At 26.4% G+C, this 18,112-nt stretch overlaps 1 protein-coding gene across 1 annotated transcript; it reads right to left on the bottom strand.

Moving 5' to 3' along the window:
- Positions 1–564: 564 nt before the first annotated feature.
- Positions 565–14,893, bottom strand: LOC107162242 (dynamin-1-like protein). The gene is made up of 3 exons (XM_015509056.2): positions 14,738–14,893; positions 3,191–4,599; positions 565–1,539 (listed from the first exon to the last, which is right to left on the bottom strand). Exons 2-3 carry the CDS (start codon positions 4,577–4,579, stop codon positions 925–927), a joined length of 2,004 nt encoding a protein of 667 aa, XP_015364542.2. The 5' UTR covers positions 4,580–4,599; positions 14,738–14,893; the 3' UTR covers positions 565–924.
- Positions 14,894–18,112: the final 3,219 nt, after the last annotated feature.

The raw sequence follows: 18,112 nt of genomic DNA on the forward strand, positions 1-18,112 counted from the left end.
AATTACTTTAATACATACAGAAAGATTATTAGTAAATGTATATTCTGCAATTACAAAAAAAAAAGAAAAACATAAACTAGGACACTATGAAACGTTTAGATACTTACAATCAAAATTATTAATATTATAGTATTAATAAGCTACCTGCCTAAAAAGTAACCATAAGAATAATTGTACAAATTAAGTCCAACTCATATAATTATTCATCAATAGTTAGTCGTCACTGAGTCAGTCAGTAACATTAAAATAATTTGAATCAGTTTAACATACTTGACTAGTATTGAAGAGGAAAAACACATAATATATTTAAGACATTTGAATTTGGTAACACATTTTTTAATTCTGATTGTAAAATAATAAAATAATATAAATAATATATGATAGTTATTTTTATTAAAATTGTGTTCAGTTATTTTTCAAACGTAAATATTATGAAATCCTACAAGTTACATAGCTTTCTACTAGGTATTTCTATTTACCAAAATGCAATATAAATATAATAGGTACAATGAAAATTATAAATGATTATACCATATTTTATAGCAGTATTGATTTACTTAATAGCATAATTATGTAATATAATGTTTTTATTTTTTAATACACTTAAAATATATAAAATTATCAATTAGAAGAATATAAAATAAAAGCTTTTTGAACTCATAAATATTATACACCTGACTGGTATGCATAGTTTTACTTTTATAATATAATTAAAAATATATAATATATTATACATACAAAAATATCCTTGTTAAAAAAATATTAAGTTTGTACACTAATAATTAGTACACAATATTTATATTAATCCATTAGTTTGATAAAATATTTAACTTATGATATATTTAAAAAAAAATATGCTTAAAGAACACAAATTATATGTAAAATATAATATAATAATGTGCTTCTAAAAAAAAAAAATTGAACTTATTTCCTTTGTATTTCATGTAACCTTTTTAAAGCTTTTTTAACAGCATTTAACAAAAGCTCTTTACGTTGTCTTTCTTCTTGAACACCTTCTTTTTCAACAAGCAATCTTTCAGAAGATGGATTGTTGATTAAAGGCATAAACACATCTGCTTTCAATTTTTTATCAAATTTTTTTAGAACAAAGTTGACCAATTTATGGTTTATACGGTTTGGCACAAAATCTCTTAAAGTATTCCTAATAAATTCGAAGTAGCAACGGGTAAATTGTTTGTGCAATATTACTTGTACATTGATTTCATTTTTATAATTATTTAAGCCACCCAGACTGGACAATATATCTGTGTACATTTTACTTACAATTTCTTTTTCTATATTATTTATTTCAGTATTTATATCGGTTTTATAATTATCTCGATAAAACAATTTATTATAATAATTACTTTTATTCTCTATAAAAGATGAACGGCACTCGGCTGATGAATTAATCAATTGTAAAAGGTAATTGGGGTTAGTTGTATTTAAGAATTTCTGTTGTGTCTTAATGTAAGACTTTATAGATTTTTTAATACTGTTCAATTTTATCTCCAATAAGTTGTCCAGGATGCTTCTTACCTGAAATCAAAAGTACAATAACTATCATACCTAGTCAAATAAAATATATTTCATAGTTTTATTTATTTGAAATGTTGAATGCAGTGATTAAGTGATTATAATATCATTAAGTGCTACCCATAAAATGTGTCATAAAAAAATATATATATATTATTATTAAGTAGCCTAGAAATAAAGAATTTGTACCAGAGGTTTTATAATCTAAACTATTGATACGCAAGCACTTATTAGTCATATAAATTAATCATTATAATAAATGTGTAAAAAATTCATATGATAAATGTCATTATTTTTTTAAGTTAAAATAATGTACATAGAATTGTTAAAAGGGCTTAAACCATATTCATTTAAAAAAATTAATGTATAGCATTAAATATAAATGTAGTCAAGGCAATATAATGAGCAATTTTAGTACCACGAAGTCTCATGTTTAACATAATGTTTAAATAAATATTCCACCTTTAAAATTGGATTTTTAATCAGTTTTATTTGTTTCCAGAAAAAATTCAAAATTTGGTATACATCCTTTAAAAAAAATACTGTCAATATACCTACACAGTAGAAGGAAAATAAATATATCATTGAAGAGGTATTATCAAATAGAGTTACACAAAATAACAATGTTGCTCTTAATGGCGTTAGGTAAGACAAATAAAATACTAAAATAGGAATATATTAGTTGCGCCCAGCTTTTCAGTAATAATAAATTAAATAAATGACCGGGTTAATATGCTGAATGGTGTAAAGACAGATGATTATCCTTTAATAAATTTCACACAAAAAAGTTTCACAAATGGGTGACTTATTTTTATCAGCTAATTCATGCTATAATAGAAAAATTATAGAAAAAAAAATCATTGTGCATGATATCATATTTAAAAATTAATAAAAATTGATTATCGGAACAAAAATTGTGTAATATGTTTATGTAATTGCCTATACTTCGATTAATATATAGTCTTGTCAGGTATTTTTTGGTATTTAATCAGGTATTTGAGTATTTCTCAAATAATTTTTAGGAAGTAAATATATTTCAAATACTTTATTTTTATTTTTACCATTGTATATCAACAACCAATATTTTTGTTTTGTTTGTTACTATTTTAAAAATTATTCTTAAAATAATATTTTATAATATTTTTAAAAATGTATAAGAATTCATTAGATACAAAGATTGACCTAATAGTTAAAATTTATATATATTTAGCTGCAGTTTAAATTTCAAATTCTTGAACCAATTAAAGAATGTATTTATTGATTGAATTAGTATGGATTTATGATTAACATTCAATTATTTTAATGCATAAATAAAGTTCTTGTTAAGTACTTTGAATACTTTTAAAATGAATTTGTTTTTATTTACAAATACTCTCAAAAAACAGTATTGGAATACGTGTTCTGAATACGTTTTAAAAGTATTTTTAACAAGACTGTTAATAATTTATTAGTGTTATTAGCTATATTACACTTACATTTAGCTACATTGGTATTAGCTATATTTAACGGTATTAACTGCTACAATCATTTGATTAGGAGCTCAAATATTAAAGCAAATTATCTATTTAGTGTTTTATCCTCTCGATACAACTAATAAAATAATTCCGCACTCAAACAAATACCTCCTATTTAATTATAATAAAGTCATACTTACATTGTTATTTAGTTTTGGAAATCTATCAAGTTCATCCAATAACTTTTGATCAATGGAATCAAGGATGTTGAACAATTCATCACGCACAATGTCCACAAATGACAATGCTGGTTCAATGAGATACTCCAATTGTCTGCTTACCATAATTTCCAATGCCTTATGATTCACTAGTGAACTTTTTTTAATTCCAGAACTATTTAATAAATAATTTTTTATTTGTTCATCACTCAAATTATTCAATGGATCCACCGCCATGAAATGTTTAGAAAAGTGATCTTGTGTCGCATTTACAATTTTTGCACCACCCATTAACATTTTATCGGATATATCTTTTCTATCACCCATTACGGTTTCACAGTATGATCTGTTAATGTCATTTAATAACTCTAATATGAATGTTTTTTCGCAATCAGGTGTTTTCAATAATTTTAATTCACTTTCAAGTCTTGTTTTGGTCTCCACTAAGTTTTTGTACAAGGTTGGAATGGTTTTTTTAATATGTTTTATTAATACATCCTGTAATGTATTAGCCAACACTTGGGTTCCATGTGTTTTACAAATTTCTGGATAATTAGTTTTTAAAAATTCTGTTTCTTTTTTTAAGGTCTCTTGCAATGTCTTATTTTCATTAATATCTTTCTGAGACCTATTAACTACACCAATAATACCAAGTTTTACTGGAATTATTTTACCACATAGAAGATCTGTTACTTCATTTATTGTACCTTTATCAATAATATCCAACTTAGTAACCACTGCAATTGTCCTTGCACCATCAGGATCCAATTGTTTAGCTATTTTCAGACTTTCTGATGTAGCAGGATCTGTATTAGCAGCGACCATGGCTAAGATTATAGCGTTTGGTTGTTTGATATATTTGAATATTAGGCTTAGTATTTGTTCGTCAATGTCTTTTGGTTGATCACCAACAGCTACTTTAGTGATTCCAGGCAAATCAACAAATGTTAGAGTATACAAGGAAGTATAAACTTTTAATACTATGGGCTTTTTGGTAATTCCCTTATTTTCACCAGCCAGAATATCTGTCATTTTCTCTATTTCTTTTTTTACTTCATCAAAATCATGAAACACAATGTTGGGTTTATGCGAAAAACAAGCCCATTCTTTTATTCCATTATTATTTGTTATTTTCAACATGGATTCCATATCTTTGTCAGTATACTTTATCATTTGTAGAATTAAAGGAGCGCGAGTTACAATGCCTACTCCTCGTGGCAAGAAAGATCTGCCGACCAAATTCTCTAGAACTGAACTTTTACCAGAGCTTTGGGACCCGACAACAACGATCTGAGGTAAATCAATTGGATTTTCATGGATCACAGCAAATACATCTTGTAGCTTATTAATTGTTTGAATCAAAAACTCCATTGCGTTAATGATCAAAAATCCTGGAAATTAAAATAATTAAATTTTAAATCATTATAATAAAATATATTATATTTAGGTTAATTAATTTCCAGATATTTTCATCACAAACAGATAAAACTGTTACAGCATCTGCTTAGCGCAAGCAATACATTTGTAATTAGAAACTAAAAATATAAATATTTAAAATTATTGAAATAATACAGTTTTTAGTAATTTGAGGTATTTAATATTTCTACATCACTATCTATAATATTATAAACCTATTAATCTTTTTATAATTATTTACAATAAATACATAAAATATATTTGATGTATAATTTAAATTTCATATTAGGTATATTTATTTGAAAAAATATAAAAAATATAAACAATTTAATATTTATTATTGTTATTAGTATTTAGTACTTATTATTACTTTCTAAATAAAAAAAATTAAATTAGTTATTTTTTCAGTAATTTGTTGGTTTGTTACATGTTTTGTATTACTAATTTCACAATGTCATTTTTTTTTAGCTTTTATAGAAGGAAAAATGTATCAATATATTTTTATACATGCCAAAGTGTAAACGTAAACTTTAAAAAAAGCGGGTAAGTCGTGGATGTCGCTCTGCTGTACAGTAGGTTACTGTAATGGATGGGATTAAATTTGAATGCAATGATAGGCATCATTGTATACGAAAAACGATTCTGAACGAAGATGATTTGTCACTTGTCAGTCTAGGATATATTATATTTAAATATTGTCATCTATTCTATTTTGAAACAAATATTTTATTAGATTCTGAACGAAGTGATGAATGTATTGATTTTACAATGATGTGTGTGTTTTTTTTTTTTTGTGTTTGTGTACAGCATAACTAGTAGAAATAATGCTTCGATTTCAAACTTTGGTGGTGGTTTCCGATGTAAAATTGAAGATCCTTGGTGCATTATAGAGGTCAAAAGTAAACATTTTCCAACAGTTTTCAAAAAAATCGAGAAAAAAAAAATGAGTTTTCAACCAAATCGATTTTTTTATACGGTTGTAATTCAAAAACTAATCACTGTAAATACTTGAAATTTTCACCAAATGTTTATGTTAGTGATATCTATATACAGTTGAATTTTCAAAAATTTTCGACTTTTTTTGAGTTATTTTTATAGACCACTGAAATTTTTGATTTTGTTGAGAATTTTTTTTCGAAGTGTCGGTAAAAAAATGTTGGACAACCAAAAAAACATGAAAACTTAATACAAGGTTCCTTATGAGTTTTTCTTATTGTAGCTAAATAAAATTAATAATCGTTAGTCACAATTTTTTTTTATAAGCGTTTATAGTTCAAATTTTTACGAAATCTGTCGTAAACGCGAAAATTTGCAAGTAATTTTGAAATTGAAAAATCATAAAAAATTTTGTGTTTATAACTAAGGATTAAAAATACAACACTAAGTTTTCCAAAAGTTTTCCTTCAATTAGTTATAGAGAAATCTGGAAGCATCATTATAGGAAAAATTTTAAGTGCGTTTGAATTTTAAATTTTTACGAAATAGCGTAATGATAACGATTTATCCTCAAACCAGGTATATGTATATCTATGATAATATAAGGTATTATGAACTATGTATGAACTATGATAACTACATATGCAATGTTTTTGGAAAAATTGATTAACCATGCCTTATGCAAAATGCATCTTAATTGAAAAAAAAGCGGATAAGTGGGTATCGCTCTACTGTACATTAGGGGGTGGGGTGGACCTCTGACTAGGGTAGGTTAAATTTGAATGCAATGATAGGTATCATTGTATACGAAAAACGATTCTGAACGGAGATGGTTTATCTGTCTAGGGTATATTATAGATTATTAAAAATTTTCAAATGTTAGATTTAAAAAGAAAATTTTTTATGAATTTCTAGCTTAAAATAATTTGCATATGTATTATGTATTTAGTCAAATTTTGAACTGTAAATGCTTATAAAAAAAATTTGTGACTATATATTTCTTTTATTTTTCAACTGCTATTGTAAAAATATATTAGATTTGAAAATTTAATACAAGGCTACTAACATATTTTTACAATAGCAGTTGCAAAATAAAAGAAATACATGGTCACAATTTTTTTTTACATGCATTCGAATTTTAATTTTGACAATTGTAAAAATCTAGAAATTCATAAAAAATTTTCCTTTTATATCCAAGATTTGAAAATTTAATACAAGGCTCCGAAAATATTTTTACAATAACAGTTGAAAAATAAAAGAAATATATTATAGTCATAATTTTTTTTTACAAGCAATCAAATTTTAGTTTTGACAACATACGTAAAAATCACGAAAATTCGCAAATTATTTTAAGCTAGAAAATTCATAAAAGTTTTTCTTTTTTAATCATCTAAGATTTGAAAATTAAATACAAGGCTCCTTACATATTTTTACAATAGCAGTTGAAAAATAAAAGATATATACAGGCACAATTTTTTTTTATAAGCATTCAAATTTTGAATTTTGACAACATACGTAAAAATCACGAAAATTCGCAAATTATTTTAAGCTAGAAATTCATAAAAAATTTTCTTTTTAAATCTAAGATTTGAAAATTTTTAATAATCTATAATATATCCTAGACAGATAAACCATCTACGTTCAGAATCGTTTTTCGTATACAATGATACCTATCATTGCATTCAAATTTAACCTACCCTAATCAGAGGTCCACCCAACCCCCTAATGTACAGCAGAGCGATACCCACTTATCCGCTTTTTTTTCAATTAACCCTTTATAGGGCATTAGTTAAAATATGAACAGAAATGGATGGAATTTTCAGGATAACATAACTATAGATAGAGTATACTAAAATAAATAAATAAAAAAACATATTTTTATTTGCAGTGGTTGAATTGGGGGTGGGAAGTTATGGGAAATTATTTCCCAATGACCGTTCTGCTCATACAATACTTCTATGCGGTTACAGGGAAAATTATTTCCCACCGACTCTGATATTCAAGAAACTAATTTTATGTATGAATTACTATAAGAAATTAATTATTTAGCAAACACAAATATGAATGATGCATTAAATGATTATGCACTTTGCATAAGGCACGGTTAATCAATTTTTCCAAAAACTTATGGAAAACTTAGTGTTAAATTTTATAACCTCAGATATACAAACAATATTATGAATTTTAAACTACAAAATAATTTGCAAATATTCATGGTTTTGACAAATTTTTGTCAATATTTGAAATTCAAATGCTAATAAAAATTTAATTTGAATTTCCGGTGCACATTTTTTTTGTGATAAAGATTGACAAATTTATAAGGAATCTTGTATTAAATTTTCAAATCTTAGATTTAAAAAGAAAATTTTTTATGAATTTTTAGCTTATACAATTTGCGAATTTTCGTGATTATTACGTATTTTGTCAAAATTCAAAATTTGAATGCCTATTAAAAAAAATTGTGACTATAAATTTATTTTATTTTTCAACTGCTATTGTAACAATATGTTAAAAGCCTTGTACTAAATCTTCAATAATTTCTACCCAAAAAATAAATTTTTATCGATATTAATTTAAAAAAAAACTAATAATGATCGAAAATTGCATATACCTATGAATAGTACAACATAAGTCAAACATTTTTGAAAATTTCATGGCGGATAGAATATACTTATAAAAACATTCGGTGAAAATTTCATATATCAATGGTCATTTGTTTTAAAGTTACATCAATAATCAAAACTGATTTTGTCGAAAAATGAGTTTGCGTAAAATTTCCCGTTTTTCCCTTAATTTTTAGTTTGTTTTCCTCGATTATTTAGAAAAGTATTAAAAAATTTTCACTTCTGACCCCCCCCCCCCCCCCCAAAGTACCAACTATATTTACTTTCTGATCGAACGAGGTACTGAAGTCGATAATCGAAGCACTTTTACTGCCCCAAAACGTGATGACAGACACAAAAAAAAAACACATCATGGTAAAATCAATATATTCCTCGATCCGCTCAGAATTTAAAATGTTGAGAATAAATCCGCAGTAATATTTTTTATGAGCATCTGTAACTAGAATTTTGACAAAATTCGTCAAAATCACGAAAATTTTCAAATTATTTAGAGTTGGAAGTTCATAAAAATGTTTTATTCATATCCAAGTTTTGAAAATGTGAAATAAGATTTATCTTGGCCACACGGGCATTTGTTTTCTTCGTTTTACAATGTTCAACGTTCAACATGGCATGTTCACCATTATACGTTTTACTCGATAATTTCTAAAATTAGAGTGAATTTACCTCTTATAAAATTAAAAGACAAGAATATTATCAGAGACATCTCGAAGGATTTTATTGATATTATTATTTTTAAACAAGTTATGATCGTTTTAAAATGTGCAAATAAAAACTTTAAAAATGGTCGTAATAATAACTTACTTAAAAATAATACCAATAAAATCCTCTGAGATGCCCTAGATAATATTTGTACCTTTAAATTTGATAAGAGGTAAATTTCTCGTACACGAGTTGTGTCCAACTGTTTTATGAAGTTTTACACAAGACGTTGTGTGCTGATAAATTCAAATCGATATTTTACACAAGAATAAAATATGTTATTTTGAAGATATTTACTGAATAAAATTCGATACCGTCGATTATTATTATAGCGTGGGGATAAGGCCAAGGGCGTCCGCAGGGGGGGCAAGTAGGGGCATCTGCCCCTCCCTTGGCTTTTTATGGGCTAATTATCATAATCACTATGTACCATATGTACTATATGTAGTATAAAATATCACAAAATAAATATTTTTTAAATTAAAAACATTTTTTGAAACGATGAGTAATCCGCGATTACCATCACGCGCACCCGACCTCCTAGACAGCACTATCTACTAGTAAACTTTGTAGGTAAGTACTAAGTAGTAATAAACTTGTATGCATTAGTAACTATTTCAACTATTTGGATCAATCTACTTTTATTTGTAACCTTAAAATCATTATCATCATTGGTGCTCCCGAGCTACGGTTTAAATATATTCAAATGAATCTAACTTCTTCCCTGAATATAGGGATTTAACTGTTCATTACCAATCACGTTACATATTTTGACACTTATTTAATTTTTATTTTATTTTATATAATTTTATTATATATTCAATTATTTATTTTAGTCGACAAATGTTATGTGGATCTTTGTCATCGGTTTTCGATGCACTGTTATATATTATGTGAATAATGAATATTTAGTAGAATCTCGTGATTTGGTGATTTCACTGGTATCATTGACTGTAAATATTAAATACTAAAATACTATACTAGTATTTATAATCATTAATCAATATTGGTATATTTGAATTTTGCGTAGCTATTTTTAGTGGGCAGGTATTAATTATGTTTTCCCGAATGACGACGGCGATACTGAACAATGCAGCGGTGCTATTTCCGATAATAATAATATAATAATTTAAAGTCAACAGGCCTCTTTAATTTTATTTAATTATTTTAATTTTTATTTATTTTTCATAACCTACCTTACCTACCATAACTGTAAGTCTGTAACTAATGGCCATAGTTGACGAGTTTATTGGATCAATAAGAAAAATAAATATATATATAATATAATAATATAATATTATTTGTGTTGTTACTAATTGTCGAAAAAAAAATAATATTGATTTGTTTTAATAATATTTAAAAAACCGATTTCAACAAATAGTTGACCTACCAAATGGTTTGGTAGTTTTTTATTTATTTAATAGAAGCTACAAACATTTAATTTTATAAATAACCTAAACTTATCTAGTCAATGATTACATTTTATTTATATTAAAAAAATGCATTTGTTAAGATAAAGTTGCACGTTACTTGATTAAAATTAATACTGTAAGATTAAGTTCCAACACTTCCGACTATACACATAATTTAATTTTTACATTCCCTACCTATATGATAGAACTCGTCAAAAACAATAAGGTGCTTTATCACCAATCAGATAATGAAACAAAAATTTAAAAATGTAAATACCTTGCCCTCCCCTTGACAAATTCTTGCGGACGCCCTTGGAAAGGCGTGCATGATGGAGCTACGACGATTGTCATAATAATTGTACATGTGTACTCATCTATCTTGATTATTGATCATCTACTATAACTAACTATATAATATATATTATATACATATGACTATACTCGGGTATTCCAATATCACACTTGAATTTTTGACGAGATGTAATAATAGTATTAATAGTAATACAATATTACACGATTAATTTACTATATAGTCATGACTCACGAGTGTTCATTGTTCACTTTAATTTGTGAAAAAATGTATTGATATAGATTGCGACATTATGAAAAACAGTTTAATGTCCAGAATGTTTTAAAAACCCGTTCCTTTTTAAGACAAAAACTTACAAAAGTAATTTTATTTAATAATATCTAGAAATTGAGTTTTATTTTTCATTTTATAATTTGTATTGGTTGGTACCTTTTTATCCAATTATTTGATCATTATTATATTAATATCAGTTTATTTTAAATAGAAATATTTTATTATATTATATTATAAAAATAATTTTGTGTTCTTTTAATTTTTTTTTTTTTTTAATATCAATACTAATTTATAGTACAAAAATTATTTTGTATTCAGTTTTAATAATAATAATAATAAAATGAACAATAACAAACCGGGTAACAAATTTTTATTTAGAAGTCAATCATTATTGCGCGCGTGTTATAAAAATATCGACGGCCTGGTCGTTTATTAGTAGTGACAATGGATAACTGTTATCTATCGTTTTTTTATGAATTATGATGTATAAATAGCTACGATTATATTATTATAATAAAATCCATTGTCACTACTTGTAGTTGCGGTCGACCCGGATCGTTGTTCGACCGTTCGACGCACGCCGATAACGTAAAAAAAATAATATAATAATAATAAGTTATTATTATTAATAACCAATAAGTTGTTGTTTTCGTCGGAGTTACGCTCTGGATAAGTAAAACTTTTTTCATAAGTATTGGGTCCGTTAAATCATAAGTGAGATAGGGAAGGAGTGAAAAAATCAGTAGGAAAAAACACATAAAATACACACTGAAAATATTAATTAAAAATTACATTCATCACTGCGTTCAGAATCTAAAAACAAAGGAAAGTACGTTTGCAATAGATTTTAAAATGATATTTCTTGTATTTCCATATTCCATTCTGTCATCTTGTAGTTCTATCGGTACAACAGTTATTATTGGTTTATGGTAACTAAAGTAGGAAATGTAGTTCTGTGATTGAACATCACGAAGATGTCGTGTAAAGATTGCATCTATTGTGGTGCCAGATTTTGTCGTAGGATTCGTTGTAATAATTATTCATTGTTTGAAAATTTAAAAAATTCAAAAATTGAAAATTTAATACAATGCTTTTAACATATTGTTACAATAGCAGTTGAAAAATAAAAGAAATTCAGTCACAATTTTTTTTTATCAGTATTCAAATTTTGAATTTTGACAAAATACGTAAAAATCACAAAAATTCGCAAATTATTTTAAGCTAGAAATTCATAAAAAATTTTCTTTTTTAATCTAAATCTTGAAAATATGATACAAGATTCCTTTGTAGTTTGTCAATCTTTATCACAAAAAAAAAAAATGTCCACCGGAAATTTAAATTAAATTTCTATAAGCATTTGAAATTTAAATTTTTACAACATTGGATTTTCATTGGATTTCACATTTAGCGAATTTCTTATTTTGGTGTAACATTAAAACAAATTACCGCAAATTTTCACTGACTGATTATATAGGCATTTTCTATATTTGATACAATTTTCAAAATATTTTGATTTGTTTTGAGCTGTTTACCGACATTTTAATTTTTCAATTTTTTAGTTTTTTTTTCCATAAATATCGATAAAAATTTATATTTTGGGTAGAAAAGCTTGAAAATATATTACAAGACTTTTAACACATTGTAACAATAGCAGTTGAAAAATAAAATAAATTCATAATTTTTAGCGCGCACACGCGTATAATGCCTGCATGCCCCATATACCGTGCCCCTCCACAAGCGGTCCCGGATTACGGAGTCCGTACTACCAGTGGCGTATTTACGGGGGGGGGGGGGTGGTCGGGTTCACCCCCCCCCCACAGAACAAAAAAAAAGGTACTATTATTACGGGTTTTCTAATAATAATTTAACGATGTAGATAGATTGTCTAAAATATAGCTATCTAAAATTTGACAAATTAACTGATATTCTAATTGATGTAATTATCCTAAAAATTAATTTTACTAAAATTGTGACATTTTTTCAGTTATAAAATTATATTGTTTGTATTCATTCTACCTCTTGTTATTCCTTGTTTCAAAGTAAGATGAAAGAAATAAGCTTTATTATATGAGTCGTGATGATTTTTTTCTCCATCCATACCTCGAGAAAGAAGTTTTACTTCAAAAACATTTATATTTATACATAATAATAATAAATAAAATCACTACAAAAGTGAGTTGAAACTTTTTTTATTGTCCGCTGAAAATAGCACATTCGACTCTATAATTCTACATATTATTGCGATATTTGGTTCATAAAAGCAGTCTGTATTTAGTATTTGAAATTTTTTTTTTTTTTTTGAATTTCTCAATGCGCATACAGAATTTATTATTTATATAGGTAATAACTAATAACTAATAATGAATAAATGATATTAGTCTATGACGGATTGCGTCAATATAATATATATACTCTTAAAGTCTTAAATGATTGGCATTTAACAATCTTAAAACACTCAACAATACCCACCACTACAGGCGACAGACGGGGCATCTAAATCGTTTTTTTTAAATCAGTTATAAAACAAAAACCAGACTGAGTGAACCCGGCATTACATTTTTAATATTCACACACGTACCTACGTGATTTCAGGTTCTTCAAAAAATATATTGTATATTATGGTAAAATAGTAAATAATACCTAATATTCAACAGTAATCTAAATTTATATTAATGTTTGCTTTTTAACAGACAAGTGTGTATTGAGGATATTTTAATATTAATATTTAATATACCGTGTGTTCACTAATTAGTAATTTATGGAACACTGAATTTCTCAGCCGGATTATGTTGGAACAAATATAATTTTTTTTACAAGCTAGTGGTACCTACTGGTACATAAATACACATTTTCAGATAAATTTCAAATTCTTAACTCTCTTGGTACGCGCAACGCAACTTATTTTTTTCTATAGCAACCGATATTTTTGAATACCTAACAACCTAATAACCTACCAAATTCGGATAGACTGAATTTTTTTAAGTCATTTTGACCAATGAACCATGATTCTAAAACCAAAATTGTCTGAATGAGCCATTCAAATTTTAATAAATATACATTTTTTAAATTCATTCAAAAATGCATAAAACCATTTATAATTATTTATTATTGGTTACATTTTGAATATTTTTATGTATTTTTTTTTTAAATAATACTTGTTATAAATAAGATTAACATACTTATCTAATATGGATATAAAATTATTCAATTAAAATTGATTACAACTGTATACGTAAGAATATTCAAAAAGTAACCAATAATAAATAATTAAAAATGGTTTTATGCATTTTATGATGAATTCTAAAAATTTATTAGGTATTTATTAAAATTTGAATGACTCTCATTCAGTCAATATTGGTTTAGAGCCATGGGTAATTGGTTGAAATGACTTAAAAAAATTTAGTGTATCCGAATTTGGTATCAAAAATACCGGTTGCTATTAAAAAAATAAAAATAAGTTGCGTTGCGCATGCGCGTACCGAGAGGGTTAACAATTTGAAATTTATCTGAAAATGTGTATTTATGTACCACTATAAGCTTGTAAAAAAAAATTCGATTTATTCCAACATAATTCGGCCGATAAATTCAGTGTTCCCTAAATTAGTGAACACGCGGTAGGTATATCCTGTCTACTTATATAATTTACTAATTATTAATATCATAATACCATAATATTGAATACCTTGATAGTCTAACTATCGCAACGACTTTAGTTATTACGTACATTATAATATTACAAAAGTAATAAACTGAAATCTAGGTACACATGGATAAATAGATATACCATTTATTATTATAGTTGTATATTATAGGTATAAATAAATTTAAAATAAAAAATTGGTAATGTAATACTTACACAGAAAAATATGCGCAAATCTGCTGTGCCGCGTGACTGTCGAAGAGTTTAAAAAATACAACGGACAATAGCCAATGCCCAATAGTTCACTGAAGACGCGATGAAGGCAATGATTAGTGAATGCAGTCACTGGAGAGTGTATAGTGTATGCAGTAGTCGTCTAGTGTACGATTAAGAGCTATTTTGAATATTTGAAGTAATGTGGTGGTAGTAATTTTGTTATTGTTAATTTGTTGATAAAACACGCCCACCCAATCAACGGTTTAAAATTATTATAATATTATCAGTCCAGTCACAGATTCTATACAGTTATAAATCGAAAATTCCCATTATAAGGATAATATCCCTGACATATTAATATACTATCTACATTCTTAGCGTGTGTGTGGACAATTATTATGCTTAAAATACGCGCATGCGTGTGCGATCATACATTTTTAACGAGTATAATAATCATTTAATAATATAGTTCTGTGATATTTCCTCTTGCGACCGTATTGAGAATTATGTTGTTCCAAAACCAAGAGTGATATTATGCTGGTTTTTACAGCATGTCCTGACTCCCGGCGTCCCGGCCGGTAATTAATTTTGTCCCAGCTTATGGAAGACAAGAGAAAATAACTTTAATATTATTTTGTTTAATAATAAAACATAGAATAATATTATACATAGAATTTGGGTTTAATTTGTAATGAATTTTATTTAAAAATTAAAAGTAATACAACTGTATTGAAAACAATTCATTCAACCGAAAACTATGAATATTAGAGGTTATTAATAACAATTAATAAATGTAATTAATGCAGTAAAATATGTAGTTTATGTAAAAAATCGTATTGGTTAATACATTTTTTAATTAAAACATGGGATATTATTAATTCCCGTATAATTATACAAAAATAAGTTTTTACAATTTTTTATTAGCTTCTAGTATTAAACTATGATAGCTCAACAATTACAATTGATCATGATAATAAACAAATTATACGAAAAAAAAGATTATTCTATATCATGTCCCGGTTTGGTATTTTTAAAATCTGGCAACCCTAGCGAACAGTGACCATCGCCACTGTATAAGAAAAATATCTTTAGTAACACATTATAGGTACATATTTAGAATTAAAGAAATCAAAATATTCGGGGAGGGGGCCCTTATTACCGTCTCGATTATATATATATATATATATATATATATATATATATATATATATATATATATATATATATACATAAATAAATATATTTCATGTCATCCATATAAAAAATATAAGTACCTACTTTCATAGTTCTACACATTTATGTTATGTTTTGTATTACGAATTTTTTCTTCTGAATAATAAACATACCAAATTATATGAAAATAATTTTGATTTACTTTCCACACCCGTTCGTGTTTAGAAGTCAGAATAATATAATAGTTTACTATAAATTCATGCACGTCAATTAATATGATTACATATAGATAAGTAAACATATAAATCTCTAATCTGTGTTTACATTAATTGTAACTATAAGCCATTAACATATTATTATATTATACGTAGATCTATTAAAATAGGAATCTTTAAGTAAAATTCTTTCTTTCACTGAATCATAGATTTATATGATTTTTTCGGTATGACTTAATCTATAGTTTTAAAAAATTTAATGAATTATGGGTTACAAAATAAAATCGTTTAAAATATATATTTAAAAAATATGTCACATAATCATATATTATACTGAAATTCATATTTCAATTAATAAATTTAATTTATGCAAGGTAGTCATCTATTTTCAGTTTTCACATACCAAAGCTACAATATAACAGTCATAATATAGTAACACACAATTAATTATATTATGTAGATTGTAATTAGTCAGTTATGCACAATGCACATACTATAATTACATTTAGATATTATATAATGATATTATGCTTTTCCGCATACTATCAGATCAATAATTTAAAATATAGACTTCAATTGAGTTCAATGCATCTTACTGTTCAATATATATTTCATAATGAATGTACGAGTATAATACTAATAATGAAACCATAACATTCAAAATTCAGTATTCACACTAATGTGCCCAATTCCATGAAAATATCAATAATTAATGAAGAGACGTACAGTGAGACTATGAGGCTATAATCGATCACTCACAATATTTCCCAACCATCGAAAATACCATACCCAAAGTAGCTATAAAAACTGGCCTTTAAAAGAAACGGAGGGCCACTATTATTTTACAAATAAAGGAAGGGTGTACCGGATGTAGCCTTCCGATGTCTGTCAACTCGTACTTCGACAACGCACTCCTACGTATTCGTTTATACTATATTTGATTTGGAATAATCAAAGAAGTACAGTATCCAATTCGGAGATTAATAAACACAAATATATATCATATAGAGTGTACAACAGGAAGACATTTTTATTTTTATTTTTTAATACTGAAAATAAATTTGAAACCTGATGTAAATTTTATTTGAAAAATTAATTTAAAATAGCTGATTTGTGATTCTAATTTATAAAAAAATTGTTTATTTTTTACATTTGAAATCTGATAATTTTTTTTGAAGGAAAATTGATCCAGTAGAAAAAACATTTTAAATTCAAAAAATATAAAAGTGGGCAAGTGGGTAATCGCTCTGTTGTAGGGTAGAAATGGTGAGTAGGTCACTATAATGGATGTGTTAAATTTGAATGCAATGACAGCCGACAGGTATAATTGTATACGAAAAACGATTCTGAACGGATATGATTTGTCAGTCTAGGATATATTATATTACCTATAATCTATATATTTAAATTATAATATATGTATTTTATACGTGCCCAATATTTAAATATAAATTTTATACGCTCACAAAATATTTTCTACATTCAATATTGACTTTGGAGTTTTTTTTACAGATATTTTAAGAAAATTCATGGAAAATCTTGTGTTGGGGTTTTTTTTCTTAAGGCGCGTCCAGACCGAGCAGCTTTTGCCGCGCGGCAAATACGCGTCCACACGGTGCGGCATTTATTTCCCGATTATCTTCCAGTAGACAATAATTTAAATATTTAAAAAATAAGTACTGATGCCACGCGGCTTTGCCGAAAATACGTCCACACACACGCGGCATAGGCGAGTGGCACAAGCCGCGCGGCTTTCCTTTGATGTAGACCGCCTACTAGGCCGATCGGAAATTATGCTGCGTGGCATCAAAAAAAGCCGCGGAAAATGTATTTATGTATTCACACTCATGCCGCGCGGCAAAAGCTACTCCGTCTGGACGCACCTTAAAGGTTAGGTTAGGTTAGCCTTTTAGGTATAAATCCTAATTTAGGACCTGAACATATTTTTTATTATTACTTAAATCTCTTACTGTCAGTAAATAAAAAG

The sequence above is a fragment of the Diuraphis noxia genome, unplaced genomic scaffold (assembly GCF_037042655.1).
Source record: "Diuraphis noxia isolate RWA-SAM2 unplaced genomic scaffold, SU_Dnox_SAM2 contig0003, whole genome shotgun sequence".
NCBI classification, from domain to species: domain Eukaryota; kingdom Metazoa; phylum Arthropoda; class Insecta; order Hemiptera; family Aphididae; genus Diuraphis; species Diuraphis noxia.